General features: G+C 37.0%; 1 protein-coding gene across 8 annotated transcripts in view; it reads right to left on the bottom strand.

The window, feature by feature from the left end:
• The window catches only part of gria4a (glutamate receptor, ionotropic, AMPA 4a), a 121,662-nt gene that overhangs the window by 62,417 nt on the left and 39,345 nt on the right, over positions 1-19,900 (bottom strand). For all 8 annotated transcript variants that reach the window (XM_032545105.1, XM_032545104.1, XM_032545102.1 and 5 more), the window contains exons 3-8: positions 17,673-17,912; positions 12,495-12,547; positions 12,140-12,271; positions 8,675-8,728; positions 4,590-4,748; positions 44-211 (exon numbers count right to left, since the gene is read on the bottom strand). In XM_032545105.1, coding sequence (XP_032400996.1) covers positions 44-211; positions 4,590-4,748; positions 8,675-8,728; positions 12,140-12,271; positions 12,495-12,547; positions 17,673-17,912 — 806 coding nt within the window. The remainder of the gene's footprint in view (positions 1-43; positions 212-4,589; positions 4,749-8,674; positions 8,729-12,139; positions 12,272-12,494; positions 12,548-17,672; positions 17,913-19,900) is intronic.

Genomic DNA, 19,900 nt, shown 5'->3' with positions numbered 1-19,900 from the left:
CCCGTGTCTCTTGACTTTTACCAATTTAACAAATTGTCCCAACCTGTTTTAGTGCTCGCTCCATATCTATCCCTTGGTTCCAGGGAGCTGCTGGATTAGCAAGGCAGTCCCCAGCATTGCCACGGCGACTGATGTCGATTTTCTGACGGCGGAGGGTGCGGAAGGCCTCAGCCATTACAAGAACACCATCATACGTTAGAGATGAGGTATACTGGGAATAGCAAAGAAACACAGTGAGGAAAAAAAAAAAACTTTAGGTGTTTTGTGTTGACTTTGTTTGCTGTTCAGCTGTAAATAAGCTCATACATTTTCAAGTACAGTAAAAAAACAAAAAAAACATTCAAATACAATTAGTACAATTGTAAACTTACAGTGACTTGTTAAGAATTATTTGCTTTGAACTTATTCAAAGTTAATTTCACGTTACAACCTAAAACTTCAATACATCTTATGCATCTTATTGTAATCTTGTGACATCCGTTTACATTTTCCTTTCTTTTACAATTAGGACCTCTAAATTCATGAGTTATTGTGTAACTCCTTAGATCTTCTGGTTCTGGTCTGCTCTGCATCCCCAGAACCAGAACCAAACAAGGAGAAGCAGCATTCAGCTTCTATGCACCACAAATCTGGAACAAACTTCCAGTAAACTGTAAAACACCTGAAACACTGACTTCCTTTAAATCTCAACTAAAAACCCATATTTTTGTATTTGAAACCTAATCAATTACGAATTAAATGATGGCACTTGACTTAATGTAATGTTTTGATTGTTGATTCTGTTGCATGACTGTGTTTCTATATTTGTTATGGTGTAAAACACTTTGAAATGCCTTGCTGTTGAAATGTGCTATACAGATAAAATTTGATTGATTGACAAATTGCTGATTATATTAGACACAAAAAAATAACAAGAAACATATGTAATCAAGACATAGGGCGACAGTGATAGGAGTTCAACCTGGAGCAGGTGGGTAACTGATTCAATAACTGCTCTGCCTGCTTTGGTTGACATTTCACCCACCTGACCAGGTGGGTCAGAGGTCAGAGGGCCAGGTGGTGCCTCTGTCAGACTGTCCCAGGGCAGCTGTGGCTACATAGTAGTTTACCACCGTCAGTGTGTGTTTGTGCATGAATGTCTTATGAACAAGGACCCCCATGTTCAAGAATGACTGAGTGTAGAGTGAACCACGCTGTGGCCCTCTGGACTTGATAAAGCACTATACCAATCACAGCCCATTTACCATTCACAGGACAATCACATTGATCAACAAAGTCATCGTAGAAAGGCGACAGAGTTAACGGAAACAGTTACCCAGATTCTGTTGCACAACCAGAACACACATGGACTCTCAGTGCTACACAGACAGAGGCAGTCAAACACACAGCAGGCTCTCTTCACATCACGGTGGAAACAAGGAAAAGATGAAAGCGAGGAAAAAGACCAGCGTCAGCTGAGATCCTCTCTGCCTCTCTGTGGGTAGTTTCTCTCAGTGGCTGACATCCCTTGATTTTTACTTTACTATGTGTACTTTGGAGGGCTCCGCTACTATGTTGGCCTATTTTTATGTGTTCTGTTTGAAACTGAAGAGGACCTTAAGAAAGTGACTGACAAATGATGACTATGGAGAGGAAACATCTAGACTGGGAATAGTAGCACACTGTCTTTGCTGTTCCTGTCAGTGGCAGGACAGAGAAACCTTTGGGACAGGGAGAATAGTTCTTACCTAAGATTAGACAAGAATCTGCAGTCAGAGCTCTGCTTTTAGCTAAAATCAGTCAACTTAATGTATATCATACTTGTGACAAAAAAAAGAAAAGCAAAACAGTACAATTTTTAGGAAGTAAAGCCAGCATTTAACCATTTAAGTTAGCATTTGACTGTATTTGCCTCATGAGTCCCAATGGGAATTGCAGATTTTGTTCTCTGAGACAAGTTAACTACTAAAATAATGGCCAAAGTCATTTTTTGCCAAAAATGATTTTGTTTCTCTTTTTTGCCTAAGTTATTTGGACATTATTTAGGATATTATGCCATTACTATAAGCAATAAAAGCTGATAATTTCTTTTGTATTTATGTAATTCATAAATAAAATATGCATTAAATAAATGCATGAATCCAAATGCATTTATTTGGATTTATGCATTTGAATTCTGAAAAATCTGATTTATACTTTGTGGCAGTTCGTTACCAGAACAAAAAGCTCATTTCTTAACATCAAATTAATTATTGTTTATCAAACATAAGCTCTTTTGAAATACTGTTTATCTGCGTAGACACAAGTAATTTACAGTTGGTAACTTTTACAAAAGTTAAAATCAGATGTTTACTTCGTGGCACTTGGTTACCAGAAGACAAGGTTGTCTCTTAGCAACAGATTAACAACAAATATTGTTATTGTTCAGAAAACATAAGATTTCTTCTGCTCTTTTGAAATACTACTTACCTGTTTACTATTTAACAAGAATTGTGTATTTGGTGAGTTTTTCAGAAAAGTTTTTTTTTTTTTTTTTGTGATTGGTGGTGAATATATTATAAAACTCTTTTGAAATACTACTTGTCTTATACTGGGGTATAGATAACATTGCATACTGAAAACATAAAGTCTTAATTGGGAGGATATGCGATCTTTCTACATATTGATCTGTATGTTCATATATATATAGTACTCTGAAGTTAATTGTGCAAAAAAAGAGATAGCTCTATAAAGAAACTACATGTGTTCATATGCACTATGACTACATTTTTGACATTTAGCAATTTGCAACAGATTCCGATCATTTTTATTACATATCACCCAAACCTCCATGCACACAAATCACATTTCAAGACACATAGTCAGTTTATTTCATGGTTTAAAGTAGCTCAACAAAATCTAGTCTACGCCACAGAGTAGAAAAAAGTTACAGAGATGCTGACATTACCACACCAGACTTTTACTGGGTCTGAAACTTTCTGCTTTTTGCCCAAGGCAAACTGAGTTCAGGTTTAAAGCAGCAGCTTCAAAGCCAGGGGCAATTTTAAGGCAACCATTGTCACTAGAGGGTTTTCTGTATTTATGTTCAATAAATTTGTTTTGTTTGCATTTGCAGAGCGATGGAATGAATATTTTTTCTGGGTATGTTGAAATATTAAACCTTTGTATGCCCCTTCATGCAGTTGTTTGTAGTGCTCACACACACTGCAAGTCTTTTTTGTTAATTTAAATCGGATGATTGTGTTCATCTGTTACCATCCATCATAATTTATTTACCTCTGTTTGTGCACAAAATATTGTTTTACTTTAACAGTGCTAATTATGCAGTCAGCACTGGCAAATGATAATTCATTTGGTAAATGAGAGTGATTATTAGCTGATTAACAATAGCCAGTAGTGATAAAAACATTTCAAACACAATATGTGTTTGAAATATCAGCATGGAATATCAGCCAACATAAAGGCAAAGAAGATGGGTAAAAAAATAGATCACCTGTCTGAAAAGTCACTGATTCACAAAGGAACTTCACACATTTCATAGCCACAGCACACATTTATTGTTTTGGACGCAGCTTGATGGATTAATCTTCGGTTTAATGACTAAGCACACAATGTAATTATGACAAAAACCTTCATAAAGACAAACATGTTCTGGTTATACCATCGACCACTGTAGTATTCAGCTGCGGCCGTAAGCATTTTTCCATACCTTACATTTTTCCAGACGCTGTTTGAGTTTTGGAAATGGAATAAACTCTACCCCGCCCTCTAAATGCCCTGGTGCAGTGTGTCTTGATTGTATGTTTCCCACTGGTAATGTTTAAGCATACTTTTTGATTACTTTTCACAAAATCTGTATGACCACACCGCCTTGATAAATCCCGACAAATTTGTCAGAAGTTCAGTTCCTCCAGACAAGAAAAATTCACTTCGGACAAATTACGACCGACAATTGGTCAGTTGCTGACAAACCCCTGGATTGATTGACATGTGTAATCATGTCAATTCTGTGCAGTTTTTTTTTTTTTTTTTTACAGATACTGCAGGACGTTTATGTGTTGCAGGGCAGGAGGTAAATAAAAGTTGTTATGAAGTATTTTTAATGAGTACGTGGACATATTCCCAGTTAACATGTGCATTTCCACTTGACTCCCGGTCACTAACCCATCTAAAGTGGTCTACTCTGTGGACAAAAGGGACAAAAAGAAGGGAGCTGTGGGCATCTAAATATAGAAATACTGATGTGGGGGAGGAAGAAATGTGACTTTTTTTTAAAGGAAACATGATGCTTTATTGGTGAAGCTATAAAATTATGCAGAAAAAAAGTATATGAAAAGAAAAACTGTTGCATCCTGCTGCAATTAGACATTCAAGGTAAGAATGCCTGTCTTCCTACTAAAGAACTACTAAAATAATTTTAAATCTAAATCTTCCAGTGGCATCAAAAATATTGGGGTTAACTGTAACTATTGTTAGCAGAAGGGTGCCACACAAACAGTTTGATTCAGGCTGTGGCACACAGTCACTAAGAACTTTCTTTCTTGGACCTTCTTGGGCTGCCTATTGAGGTTATTTGAACACTGCATTATATTTTATATACGTTTAATTACCTTAGGTGGGCTTTCAGATCCAGGATATTCTCGCTGGTCCAGTTTGTTCCACCTCTGCATGAGCTTTATGACAATATCTTTGCTGAAGTCCACTAGCTGGAAACCAGTCACGTTGGCGCCACCATGCATGAATCTTTCCAGGGAGATGTCCTTAAATCCCTGAGAGGAAAAAAAAGAAAGAAGGTAGGAATCAATAAAGGAAGAAAAAATTAAATATCCCAGTTAAGATGATGAAAAGTTCAGTCTTATGCACAAACTCTAGATTCTTTTAGTGACAGATTATTCTAGTGAATTCCACAACTCCAATTGTGACCGAATGCAAAGAGACACTTCACTGTAAAGAGGATGTAAATCAATTTGGGACAGAGCTAAAGACAGTGGCAGACTCTAAAAAGACATGTAAGCATTATCCAGGGTTGATGAATGCTAATGGCTAAAAGGTGTGAAAGCCTATTTAGCCTTCAATATGCTCAAAGGGCCTTTTTCACAGTCACAGAGAAAAATACCATTGAACAGATTTTAGGGATTAGGCTTGAAGTCATATTTCATTTCTCGATGCGGGCTGCCAAAAGATCCTGACAGTTATGACCTTGTCAAGAAGAGACACATGAAAATGTATTAGGCATATAAAAAGCAGTAAAATAGTTTTTTTTTTTTTTCAAAAGACCATAATCAAATTACGTAAAATAAGAGGTAATAACAATAAAGTGCACCTTTAAAGGACAATGAGTTTGTTACTGAGGTGAACTGTAATATCAAAGTTTATCCTGAGATAAACTCTTGTCTCTGGTGTAACAAGTGGGAATGAAATAATAGGATAAAGCTTAACTTAAGGCCAAGACCTTTCATCCAGCGCAATGGATAAAAATGATTGTAAATTATTGTGAAATAAAGAAGAAGCAAACTCCTCAAAATTTCAAAGCTTATGTTTTCAAGATTTCATCACATCTTTTTCATATCCTGGGCAGGTTGTGAGTCCATCAAAGGGATCCAGAGGGACTCACAGAAACAGAGGGCAAATAAGAGTGATAGTTTATCCTAAGAGTCATTATTTTGGATTATTGGAAGAAGCTGATGTACCTGATTAGCACCCACACATGAAAGGAGAGAACATGCAAAACCCTCTTCAGAAAAACCCCAGACCTGAATTTGAACTCGGCACCGTTTTCCTGCAAGACGACAATGCTATGTTTTTGCTTGAAAAATTGTGTGTATTCTCAGCTAAAAGAATGAGATTTTCAGTAAAAGTTGATGGACACCTACTATGGAAATACAAAAAGAAAAAATACATGGGTAAAACAGGATGGATTCTTTTTTTCCACCTAACGTTTGACTTTTTAAAGAAGATTTCCATCTGTCCAGTTTCCAATCGGTTGTGCTGGTGGGACAAATTTGTACCATTCTTAAACAGTAGCAGCAAAGAATCATTGTGTGTACTCAAGTGGCTCTCGAGCTGCACTTTGGTCCCCCCTGATTGAGATACAAAATCTGAATAAAAGGTATCAGGCACAGAAAAAGATACATGGCTGGGGCACTTTTCATGCAAGAAACACCACTGCATTATTGTTTGGTTTATGACTCAATGGATGCAAGAGACATTAACATGATCTCTGCTCTCTGGGCAAAAAGGCAAATGTCCCATAAACATATTCACTTCCCTGATCTGAATCTACTAAGAAGGTCTGTTTTTATTTTTACCTCCAGCAATACATGCAAGATAAACAAGTCTTGTAATTCAACTTTAAAGATGCAAAGCTTCATCTTCCTGTTTGTGTGTCAGATACCTGAGGCAAGATGCATAAATAACACAGGAACATAAAAAATACAGAAAAAAAAACAATCTCCCTATTCCTGCATAAAATGTTTTTTTTATGAAAAATAAATGTGCAGTGAGATTGCACCATCATCAGACTGTTGTTCAAGACAACCCCAAAACATTCTTGTTTTACAATTTAAGTATAATATGATAGTGTGACAATGGAAGAAAGGCGGCTGAATTTAAAATGAAACTAATATTTCTATGTTCTCCTGTAGTCATTTCAGTTTGAAAATTTTATGCTCCAGCTATGTTCAGTACAGTGAATCCTCACTATATCGCGGTTCACCTTTCACGGTCTCGCTGCTTCACGGATTTGCATCGTGCATTGTGTTCTGCATTCTGATTGGCTAAACAGTCTCTCCGCTTCTTCTCCACCTGTGTGTCAACAACGTTGTGGTTTAATATGTACACGTACGTAAAACAGCTTGAAAATTTCAAGAATCTTTCTGCCCAGAAGAAAAACGAACAACAACTAACGATAACTATGTTCTATGATAAAACACACCTGCACCGCGGGCTTTAGAAGAAAAAAAACGCTACAGAGTGGAGTCAGGATGCAGCGGCTCAGTCAGAAGAGCAGTGAAATAAATACACGTGAGTCACTATTTGTCCTACTGTACTTTGTATTTTTTTTTCATAATCATTTTTCATTTTCTCCCGTTCTAATCCAATGACTCAGGTCACGGTGGGGCGGTGCTGATCTCCGCAATTTGAAGCCTTCAGTTCGTATTGATGATTAAAATTATTATTTTACAGTACAGTAGTTATTTGTAAAAAAAAAAAAACATTTATACTGTACTTTTATTTGTTAAATGCTTGGACCTGTAAAAAGGTTTTGTTCTTTGGTTTCAGTGTATTATGGAGTATTTCATTGTATAATAATTGTAAAAAAAATAAAGGTTACTACTTCACGGATTTCGCCTATCACGGGCTCTTTTTGGAACGTAACCCCTGCGAAAAACGAGGGTTCACTGTATATAATACTCACATAAGAGCATAGAAAATAATATATTTAAAATGTACTGTTTCTGTGGAACATGATCTATGAAACCAACAATTAAGGTCAATGGACCCCACATATAAACACATATTTTTCTTTTTTCAATCTTTGCAGGGTAACTTGTAAAGGTCATACCTAATAATAACTTCAAAATAGAACAGGGTGGTTAGCACTAAAGGGTAACTGGCAGAGGTTTACTGGTGGTTTTCTAGACAAAATATAATTATTTTATAATTCCACTTTATGACTGCTCAGTAGTTTTTGCTCTGTAATCTAAATACAGACAATATATTTACTGACTTCCTTTTCCCAGCTTCACAGATGAGAGTTAGTACAATTTGCACAACAGTACTGTTTTCTCAAGATTCAAAACCTTTAAAAACACACTTCCTGTCCCTGTGATCAACTAGCTAAATAGCTAAAACTCCCTGACTAAAACCTTTCTCCAAATGGCATTTGGCTTGTAAGCAGATGTGAATTTCAGTTAAGTTGGATAGCATGAGGACACAATTTATTGTTCAAACAGGACAAAAATCATAAAGACCAAATTAAAGGTGTTATTGCAATGAACAAAGCAGGCCAACAATGAGCTTTTAGAATTAAAATGTATAGATTACACTTAAAATCCATGAAAATTTAAGTAAAAACACCAATATAATGTTTTTAATGCACTACCACAGAAACTGTTAATTACATGAATTCACAGTTTCTGTTGAAAATGTGTTTAAAACACACTTAAAATCCCAGTACATGCCAGATAAACTAATTTAAATGGGCTTTCTTATATAATTGAAAGAAGAGTGGTCAGGCATTCAGCCAGAAATATGTATGCAGCTTGTTGACAACAACAAAAAAGCATGTTTTCCCTATACAGTATTGTGGTTTGAGTATTTCGCTTGTATGTGTATTTGTTTCACCATATGGATTAGAGTGTCCATAATAAATTTAAACTTTGAATGAAACGCATCATTAAAGCCTCAAAATTAAAGCCCAGCAATGATAAGACACTTCTGATTGGAATGGTATATGTCTGTAGCTAAAAGTGGACATCCATGATGCACATTTAATTTCATGAGCTGAGGTTAAGAAAGGGAGGTATAAAAGAAAATGCTATATGAAGGTGGCACGAAGAACAACACAGAATTTCATGTTTCTGGGCCCTGGTGTCTGACCTTGTCAAAAAACAATCCATCATGCAGCTGGCTATCGAAACTGCTTACAAGTTGTGGACTGAACTTGTCTCAGTATAACAAAAATAATACTTACCAGGTTTGCTATGATGTAATGGTAACCTTTAACATGCTTCCCCACACTGACGGCCTAGAAAAAGAAAACAAGAATATTACTATTTATCTATATTTCTTTTGTGAATGCAATGTGTAAAACTGCGTATTTGATTCGGAGGTAGGGCAAGAAATATAAATCATACTTTTTCTACCCATTTATAACACTCATTACAGCCAGAAAATGTAACTTCACAGGTTTATGCTACAACTCAGTCATCAATACATGGTCATTTAACTTTATTTGCTAATTTGCTTTTAAAGTACCCAGTAAATTAATTCAAAAATTAAACTATATTAGCATTTCGCAAGAGAGAGAGGGAAATGAAACACTTTGGGTTTTTTATAACATAGAAGACGTGCACATTTTTATTGATGTGATGTATAAACCTAATTAATAAACTGTTCACATTTCTTACTTCTCTCTAGACTCACCCACACATATCAGCGGCAACATACTGACACACTCACACATGCACACGCACAGATCGCAGCTGGCAGGAACAGGAAAACAGAACAGTCTCTGTCTCAGAGCAAGGATGCTCGCCAGTGCCGGTACTGCAGGATTGACTGTGAGGGGAGAGTGTGTTTGTGCATGTATCCCTGTCTCAGTACAAGTTAAAGTCAGTGTGTGTTGGTGTGTGCACCGATGCGCGTGTGTGTGTGTGTGTGGATGCTCAGTCACTACTGAAGCCAATTAAAAAAACAGTCTGTCTATTTTTCTGTCTGATAGGGAGGCTGCTGCCAGTGTGTGTTTGTTCCAAAGGAATTAAAACCTAGAGCTGTGAATTGCATGAATAAAACACGCTTTCCTAACATGTAGTTGGTTAACCTCCAGATTTCAGGTTAATTCTAAGTTAGTGGAGATTGTTTCTTTTGTGGCAGTATGACTCTTAGGAAGTCATGTTCAGCCAAATGACCTTGAAGCATTCCAGAAATTCAGTCTGTGAATTTCTGAAAACTGCTGTTATTCTTGTTTGCTTTATCTACCATATTTTTTCCCTCCACTTAATCTTCAATTAATATGCCATTGTGCAGCACTAAGCCAAAATCTTTAGCAATGACTAATTATGAATGGTTTGTATCTGAGATGTTTCCATTCATTGTTCTCATGAATGCATTATTTTTATGCATTTTTGGTAAAAAAATAAAATAAAATTAAAAACAGACATTTTTATCAAATGACCTATAAAATACTGTTGCACTCACTGTCTTTAGAGCTTCTGTTCTGCTTTATTCTTTTAAATAACTCCACAAACCCAGTGCAGGTTTGTGCAACACCCGTCAAAGCAAAGTCCAGTCACCTCCTTCATGGATTCCTAGTGGGACCTGATCATTTTGCTTCTTTGCCATGTAATATGAAATTTCAAATTTTGGTGCTTTATAACATCAACCATGTTATACTGACCATGTGTCAAGAGGACATGCTGTGCCTGTTTTAAATACCGATGACAAGCACTAGATTTAAAATGCAGTGCAGTTTATCCCACCCAGGATTCAAATTATTCCCTTCATTTTGATTGGTTGAGGGTATCTGGAGTGAAGGTTAATGGATAAAAGAGGAGCTCACCCACAGTGGAATTCATGCAAAAACTGACACTGAAAACTACGGTTTGAAAGTTTGGATTTATACAAAATTTTGAGAGAGCAAATGTCCTAAATGAAAGTCACGTTTTCTATATACCTTTCTGGGTTTTGTAGACAGTGACTGGCCTTATTAATAACTCCTCCTTACTTGTTATGTCATGTGGATAAAAATGTGAGATATTTCAGGGTGATTTTAAAAACACATGAACACAATGAACTGATAACATCAACAATGACGCAAGGAAAACAAATCCTGTGCTACACTTTTACTCATACAAGTCTTGTACTGTGAGATAACATCAATCACATTATGCATTCTGGAATAAAAACTATGCAAATTCCTTTTGATCTGTGCTTGAATTGCATTTTAATGACATTTAAAGCAATTTTCAAATACTGGTAAAACAGTTTGCTCTTTAAATACTCAAAACCACACCTTATAACTATGTCTAAATTTGTCCAGCTTTAATTTTTGAAGGACTGTTCTATAACCTCAAGTAGAACAAGGTATGAATATTAGCAAACAATAATAAGCTTTTAGTAGAGAAAAGAAGTTGACACACGCGGTGCACAATCAAATAAATGGCAGGAATAACCAGTTCTTTCACAGAGCTTATTTCCCCCCCGTCTTTTTCTGGTTTGGACACGTTTTTCGCAAATGAGATTTTTATGTAAATGCGTGCATTTGAAGGGTATCTGCTTGCATGTGTCACTGGGTTTGTCAGATGTGCATACATGGGATCAGATGTGATGACAGGTGGCAGAACCGATGGGATATCACACTCCAACCTGAAGTGAAGGGCTCTCAAACACACAGTTACGCCACCTGTCAACGCAAGGCTTAACCATAAAGCGAGACAGATAATCTAATGAACTTGGACAACCAGAAGGTGTCCGAGCACGTTCCTTAATGTCATGTATGTGTGTGTGCGCTCTAAATTGCAGTGTGAGTGGACGGTATTGTTGTTTCTTCAAACACACACTAACTGCTGCAGAAGCCACATTTCTCATTTCACAATATGAAGTCCAAAGAAAACACAAATCGTCTTTTCTTTCCAGATGTCAGAAAGAAAGCATCTGTAGTGCTGCTAAAACTAGCTGAGTGGAGCCGACAGATGCCTCAGAGAACACTAGTGGTAAAGTGAGAAGAATGCTACTTATATAATCTCACAATAATTAGCAGTACTTCTTTGAGACAAATTTTTCTCACACTACCCGACATCCATTGTGTATGACGTCTTATTCTATGGTTCAGGCCAATAACAGCAGGGAAGTTTCACCACATTATTAAGCGTTAATTGCTGCTGAAGTACAGGTTAGCTATGAAGTCTCTACTACTCCATAACTTAGTAATAGTAACAATGCCACATAAAACTACAGTGCAGCATTTATCAAAGCTGCAACGGATGAAAGAATATAGATATATTTTTATTTCTGCTTTATATAACATATACAGAGACATAAGAAAATGACATTACACTACAAACCAATTCTGTACAAAAAAACACTAGGAACTGGAGATTATCACATATCAAATGAACACAAGTCACACATTGTCAGATTAGTGTATGTTTCGTCTATCAAGCATACTAGTACTCAATATACATTGTCCTATGTGCACATATCCTTGATACATCAAAAAATCTTTGTAAAAGTTCATTTCTTTCACTTAAATATTTGTTGGTATTTGTCTAAAAACCATTAAGGCAATCTCTATGGGAGTCTTGTAGTATGTATCTCGTAAGCCCCTCATACCTTCCTTGGCCCTTCCACTCTTACTCTTATGCACTAACTCATCTCTAGTTTATCAATTAACATCATACACTATAATTGCAGAGTTGGTTTTCACCAGTGGTCTTACCTGTTCTAGGATGGTCTGGAGTCTCTCAGGCTCTAGGTCGATCACATATTTCCTCTCTTGCCGTCGGTCCAGGTCTTCCAGGATCCTGCGGTACGATGCGTCGTTGAAACTCTCCACACAGATTGCGCTCACCTGTTTTTACGCATATTCACACAGAGTATTCATTAAAACATCAGCAAATTTACAATGTGTATGTGAATGACTGTGAATGACTGTGCAGTGCATATGCTCTATGAGATCATTTTGCTTAAGAAGTGTGCTTTCTGGCAGGTTTCCAAGAATGTTTCTTTGTGTGCATGTCTGTGTGCGTGCGTGGGGGGGGAGGGGGGGGGGGGGTGTGAGTGTGTGTCCTGACCTGCCATGCATTCTGCCCCGCTTTCTCCATAATTGCCTGCAGTATTGCATAACCTAAACAACAGAGAGTTAGGAACAGAAGGAGACAAAGAGAGAATTAATGCTGCTACTTGGTAGATGCAGTAGTTTGGAGGCTGAGTAGATGAATTTTACAAACAATCCCTGCTTGTGATGTGAAATAAACAGCAACTTTAAAAAGGAGAACAACTTGCAAACCCTTTTTATTTCTCTAAGTAAATAGGGACTTTAAAGTGGGGTGAAAATGATAAAAGGAACCTTGAAAAAACAGTACTTGGCTACATAATATTTTATTTAACAACAAGTAACTAAAATCAGGCTCTCGCATGGGGAAAAAAAAAAGAAACTACATTCAAAATCTAAAGAAGTAGATCTTTAGATTTCTTGTGTAAATATAAAGATTTACATATGATGACATAATGAAACTCATCATCTTAACCAGATTCTCAAGTCTTTTTACACTAATCTTGCCTGTAGAACACACAACCGACTCCAAATATAATCTATTTAACTAGGATGAAACTCAAAGGAAAAATCTATGTTAAAATTGAATACATATAATCATCCAGAAGTATAGCCTCCCTTTTCAGCTTGTTGAGATTTACAAACTAAGGTCCTGTAAAAGCTTTCAATCAGTCTGAGTTCTGGAAGTACAGATTTGTTTTTTTCAATCATCCTACTGTAGATTTACTGCTGTGTTTAGGTTCATTCTGCCATTTCTGACCTAGTTTAGGTCAGACAGTGGGACAAACAGAAGTTCTCAGGAGATGCAGAGGTTCTGTGGCAGCAAGACGAGCCCAAATCATCACCAGTCAATCACTGTGTGAATGGCAAATGTGAATGGCTTGTGCTTGTTTAGCGTTTCATCAAGTCTACAGGACACACCTGACTTGAATAAATGGTTGATTAACAGGGTTTCTAGACCAGAGACACATCTAAAATAGTCGTCTGGCTTAAATGCTAAGATATATAAAAAAAAGTGTAAATCATGGCATGTATTTGTATATGCTTAATACTTTGTAAAACCACCTTTCGCTCTTAAGGTCACAACTAAAGATTTTTAGAACACCTGTGTCATTTCACATCTATGGTTTTGACCGAAGCATATTCATGTGGTACAATGGACAAGTCAAAGTAAAGGCCCAAATCCAATGGCAAATATGTTGCAAAACTGGAAAATTGGTGTTGACCCATGATGTTCATTCAAATGTGTCTGAGCTTGTGGTATTTTACACAGTGAAATGTGATAACAGTCTCTGAATGTGAGAAGTTAATGGAGACAAACCTCTTGACTTAAACCTGAATCAAATGGCTGAACTACCTTATGAAAATGCAGTCAAGTTCTACAAAACCTGCCAATGACCTAATTACTTGATGCAGGTGTATTGAAGCAGAACCACATCTAAAAGTTGCAAGGCAGCAGTTCTCAGTGACTGGAGTTAGAAAACCCTTATCTAAACCTTTCAATTATAGATGTGTCTGTATTTTTATGGTCACTGAGGATAAATCTCTATAGCCAAGTCAATTATTTCTAGACTCTATCCATCTTTGCATCAATTACAACAAGGTTCTTTGTCCCTGAAGAAGAACGGCATTCCCACAGCATAATGCTGCCACTACCAGGTGTTGGCATGGAGGTAGTTTATTATATACCATGTGCAGTGTTAGTTTTATGCCAAACCACTAACAAGACAAATGTCCTTATTGGAATAAGATGCATCTTATTCTTGCCAGTCTTCCTTAAAGGTCAGATTTATGGAAAGTTTTCATAATGCTGTGTGTTCATTTATGAGGCTCTCAGAGATCAACTGGATTTATACTGAAATGAAATTAGAAACAATTGAACTGTATTTATTGTTTAGGTGACTTCTGATGGCAGAAGACTGTATTAAACACTTTAATACAGTCTTTTGTATTAAATATTATTTAGTGGCATTATAGTAAAGAAGACGGCGTACAAGTCCTTTAAACTTTATTCTTTTTTTTAAATCATGTATCATCTTCCTTTGACCTCACAAAGACAGGTTCTTTCTGTTGGCCTGTCGCATAAAAAGCATTTTCTCAAGTTTCTAGATGTAATCTGACAAAATTTAAGCTCTTTTTCAATATTTAAAGCAGCTTTTTCAAGGTACTTTATCCTGATAGTTTTGCACTGAAATGGAATGGAAAAAAAACCCTAAATATTTAATTCAAAGTCACCTGCAGATAAAATGAATACAACTTTGGCATTTTATCTTCCAACATAAATGGAAGCACACAAGACAAAATGAATTTCAGTCTGGCTCCTTATCTCCATGGCCTCCACACTGATGCTAAAAACACATTTTTCTGTCATAATATAAATGCAAGTGTGCTCTGAGCCACATTTTATGCTATAAATATTTTGCATACATAGATGCTGTCTTTGGACTACATGCATCCATTTTTGATGCGTGTCTGCATTTAAATGTGAGCACTGCATTTGTCTTTGCATGCAATTATGTGTGTACATGGATATTTGTGTGAGAATGCATGTGTCAGCAGGCTATCGGTGGAGCAGAGCAGAGCAGGGGACATAAAACAGATAACAGCGTTACTGCCTATTTTCCAGCACATTACCAGCAACAGGGCCTGATGGGAGCCCTATAATGAAGGGTCCTGCCTTGGCCGAGTCATGGGTGAGTACAGTCCAAACTCTGTGCATCTATCCTTTTCTCAGTTTCTCCCTCCTTTCCCTGTTTTCTCTGCTCCCTTCCTCCTACAGTGCATCCCCTGAGGCTTGTGATCCTGTCTGTCCTTTTACTCCTCTTGTTTGCCCTTTCTGTTATCTCTTTCCTGCCTCCCCTCTCTAGGCACACATCCACCTCTACCTTCTCCTCATCTCCATCACCTTGTGTATCTCCTCCCATGACCCATGTATTTTCCAACGTTTTGGCTGCCTCACCAACTTGATTCATTCCCTCCTTCCTTCCTCTTTCTGTAGCTACTCCCCTGGGTACTAACCCTGACAACCTGGACCACATGGAAGTTGGCAGAGGCACAGACAGGGTCCACACATCTTTACACACTGTGCAGCTCTCTAGTACTCCTAGCTCACAACCACACAGTGGTCTGTGGGGACTTTGCGTCATATTTGACCTGCGTTTCACTCCTCATGGCAGAGAATTTGTCTGTGTGTGCATGCATGTGTGCAAAAGAGAAAAAAAGTGTTCCAAGGATACCCATGACAATGGCTTATGGCCAGGGGCCTAATCTGTTCCCGCACCACTAACTTACTCATACTTCATGACTGCATGGTTAAATTAAAGGCAGGTGAATGCTTGAGGAATTGGGGCCAACCTCTTGCTTCTTGCTGAAATGAGACAAATTACAGCCTTTTCTTATGCAGCTTTAGTCAAGCCAATTTAGATCTATCAGCACAAACTCTCTCCTTTTATGGAATTTCACTTTAACTCAGATTAACACTGAGAGTTTAATACAATTTTCACATGACGCAATTGAAAAACAGAAACTGTTCTCAGTTTTCAAATCTAAAAGAATGTGTTTGGAATGCCCGTTTGTGGTATCACACAAATAAATCCCAAATGAATATTGGAATCTGTTTCAATCTCCCGCAGCCGAGTATTTAACTAGGGGCAGAGTCATAGAGCAGAATAGCTATTCAGATCCAGTAATCACATCAGTGCTTACAATTAAGCACTGAAATAATTTGGAGGCATTTAAATTATAGTGGTGCTTAAAGGTTTTTTACTCCCCATTAACAAAAAGATCTATCAAACAATATCCTAATATAATTTGGATAATGAACATAGGTTCCAATGTACAACAAAATGATAAAACATAAAACTTTACTGTGAATTGCTACATTAAAATAACAAACTGTGATGTATATGATTTGCATTTTATTACTTATGCACACTTTACCCCATCATGTCCAACACAAAATATAATTAAATATTTTTTTTTAATAAATTCAAATCTGAAAAGTGTAGACGCATGGGTATTTTCTACTTTGATACTCCGAAATAAACTTTAATGCCACCACTTACTTTCAAAAGTCAATAAATTTCCAAACAGAGCCCACTTTTGAGCAAAGTAACTTCACAAAAAACCCCAGCTGTTCTTTAAGGGCCTCAGACATTGACATTAAGACTTTAGTTACCAAACAGCCACAAGAAGGGGTTCTGGTGGGATGAGGCAAAGTGGTGGCAGCATTAACTATGTGAATGTGCTTTTTTTACTCCTCTAAACATACAGCTACTCTGTAATGGTTTAGATCAAAGCACACTAATGTGAATTTTGTGAGAATATGTCCCTTTAAAACTTTTAAAGCTTGTCTTAAAACCCATCTATTTTATTTGGCTTTCAACTCTAGCGGGATCTAGTTTTAAATTGTATGTTTTTGTTTTTAAACTGTAAGTTTTTATTTTATGCTTTTTTATTGTTATGTTGTGTTTTGATGTACAGCACTTTGTATCAGCTGTGGTTGTTTTAAAGTGCTTTATAAATAAAGTTGGTATGGTATGGTATGGTAAAATTGATATCAAAAGATGCACTCCATCCAGACTGACTGAAATTAAGCAATTTTGCACAGAATTTGTTAAACTTTTTACCCTTAGATTTGCAAATTTATTAGAGGCTTGGTATACCAAACGATTTGTAGAAATTACAGCAGAAGCTGGTTCTACAAAGTTGAGTCAGGTAGAAAAAATACAAATGACAACCCAACACTTTTAATTTACATTTGTACAAAGACATATTACAGCCATGCAAAACTTTCCTTCTATTTCAAAATTCTGAATTAGTTAGTCTGCCCCGAAAAAGTACCTTGAAGTTTGTGACAAATGTGACAAAATAAACATAAAGGTAAGTAAAGGTTCATCCTGTAGGAACAATTTTTGTAGGCACTGTTGTTCATTTGTTTGGGGATATTATGAAAGGAAAGGGTTGTCCTTTTCTCTATAAGGCAATTCATTGTGTTTGCAAAATGTAACTAATGATGTACAAGCAAGTAATGCTACCACACCAAAATGTGCAATGTACTTTAAAGATATCAAGCACTTAATCTGATACATCCCTCAAAAATGCGAGTCTATTTCTAAAGGTAATGAAAACACTGAGCAATAAATTGAAAAATCTCTGTGCGACACCTTGTTAGATATACTTGTCGGTGTGCATTTACCTCGGTCTGTGTCATAAAGGAAGACAAATCGGTTCCAGTCATAGTGGTCGAGCAGGGACAGCAGAGCTCCTCTGATGGACGGCCTCAGCTGCAGCGTGAACTGTCCCTCGCCCTCAGTGGGAAAGCTGGGCGTCACCAGGCTGATGTGCAGGGCTCCACAAAACGACGTCAACGTGTTCACCGACCGCTTGTCGTAAAGGCCAAAGATGGCAAAGACCCCCCTCGAATACTGTGAGCAAACTAATGTGGTGAAGGACGAGAAGAAAGGGGGGAATGGGGAAGGATATGGAGATCGAAATGGAAAATTTAATGAAATTGGAAAAGAACAAGAGAAAATTAAGGAATCTAAAATTTAAAGTTTACTGGGTGACACAAATTAAAGAGGAAAAAAGAAATACTTTAAAAAAATTTCTTTTGATTTTGTAAATGAGTTGCAGAGGGTCTGCAGAACTCTGCAGAGGGGGAGAATTCAGAACACATGGGTCTTAATTAAATTCGCTCTGTGGAATATGTTTAAATATGCCAACCATTTTAATGAGCTACCACTTCAGCTCGTGTCAGCCCTACACTACCTCCTCTTTCCTAATTAGGCCCACAAACTGCATGTTTTGAAAAGTGTATGTGCCTGAAATTCAAAAGTACCTTTTTAACCTCGACAGAAGTTGAAACTGCATCAATCAAATTTGTCTCAAACATAGATAAAACAGATTCATGCCACCATAAGGAAAATCTCATCTGCCTCACAACGTCATGTACAAAAACAGAAATAAAAAAAAGAAATTCAAAGCTCAAACATTTGCACATGCATGTGTTAAAATCTAAGATACCCACAAGCCAGCACATTTCAGACTTTGATTAAAATAAAAAAGCTGCCCTCATCAACAAGAACTAACTGACTTAGCTGCATCTGCAGTCATTAAAGAAATTAGAGTCAAATATCTAACCCTGCTTAAAGCTAAATGTTCTTAGGATCTATCGTTGAACATAAGCAGACTTGAAGATGCAACCCCCTTGACAGAACCACAAGCAAGTTTTAAAGATTGTGTCATTTGACAGGACTGCACATGCAAAGAAAATAGGACAACAAAACAATTAAAAACATTTGACTTAATGAAAAAGGTTAGCCTTTTAAATTAACACTAAAATCCGGGAACGTGGTCTAAAAAGGTGCCTGCTTTTTAATTCCCATAATGTTATTTTCCACTACCATCATAAACGGCTGCATTTATCAATTCAGCCAGATATTTTATTATTTTTTGTTGCTGATCTCTGACTTCATCCTGCATTATAATTTACTCGCTTCCCAGTGATATGTCATCAAGGAGTAAACACTAAGACGGAAAGACTGCAGGCTGCGCTTTTAGCAACAACTGCACAACTCCAAAAGCTCCTTTTTTTCATTTTCTTTTTTTAATCTTTTCGTACATTGCATCATCTATATCCCTAGATCCTTTCTTCTGTTTTTAAGGCAGACTCCCTTCATCTTCTCTTTCAGCTTCCACCATCCACTCTCTCATCTCTTCTCTCCTGCCCTCCCTCCCTCCTTCTTCTTCTCCTTCTCCTCCTGGGACTGAGAGTAATTCCATTATCAGCTATAAGCCTCAGTGGGGGTAAACACTGAGGGAAATGCTGCTTTGACGGTTCGGCTTGTGGCAATTAAACAAAGCCATGGCCTCTGCACCCGGCCGGCGATAAGGCAGGGATTTAGTCTTAGATTATGACAGGAGCTAAATGTCTTTAATTCAGAGAACTTGCATATGAGCTGTACTCAGCATGCGTCATTCAGCTGCTGCTGAGTCATGCCATCCTAAGTGACTTTCATGTTGGTTTTTACAAAGACACTGCATGTTTTTTAATGTTTCTGAGCATAAGAGAGACAGGTGAACAGATGAGACTGAAAGGTGTTAATTTTTCACAGATAAAGCAGTGATTTACTTCAGACTTATTAGAGGAAATAAATTATGATATGCCGATTTAAAAAAAATAAATCTAAATTTAAAATGACGGTGCAAAGGATTAACGCTGACAACCAGCAGAGATATATAATTATACTAAAGCAGTTGGGAAAAATTACACTTCTTTATTTTTGATAGTCACCTACTGAAAAGCGCCATCTAGTAGAAATGAACATCATTTGAAAACAAAAGATTATCAATATACACACCAGCCACTTTATTAGATAAAACGGGTTAACACATTCAACTATTCAGTCACATCACAGCAACTCA

The sequence above is a fragment of the Xiphophorus hellerii genome, chromosome 18 (assembly GCF_003331165.1).
Source record: "Xiphophorus hellerii strain 12219 chromosome 18, Xiphophorus_hellerii-4.1, whole genome shotgun sequence".
Lineage (NCBI taxonomy): Eukaryota > Metazoa > Chordata > Actinopteri > Cyprinodontiformes > Poeciliidae > Xiphophorus > Xiphophorus hellerii.
This window is presented reverse-complemented; position numbering and strand designations above follow the sequence as displayed.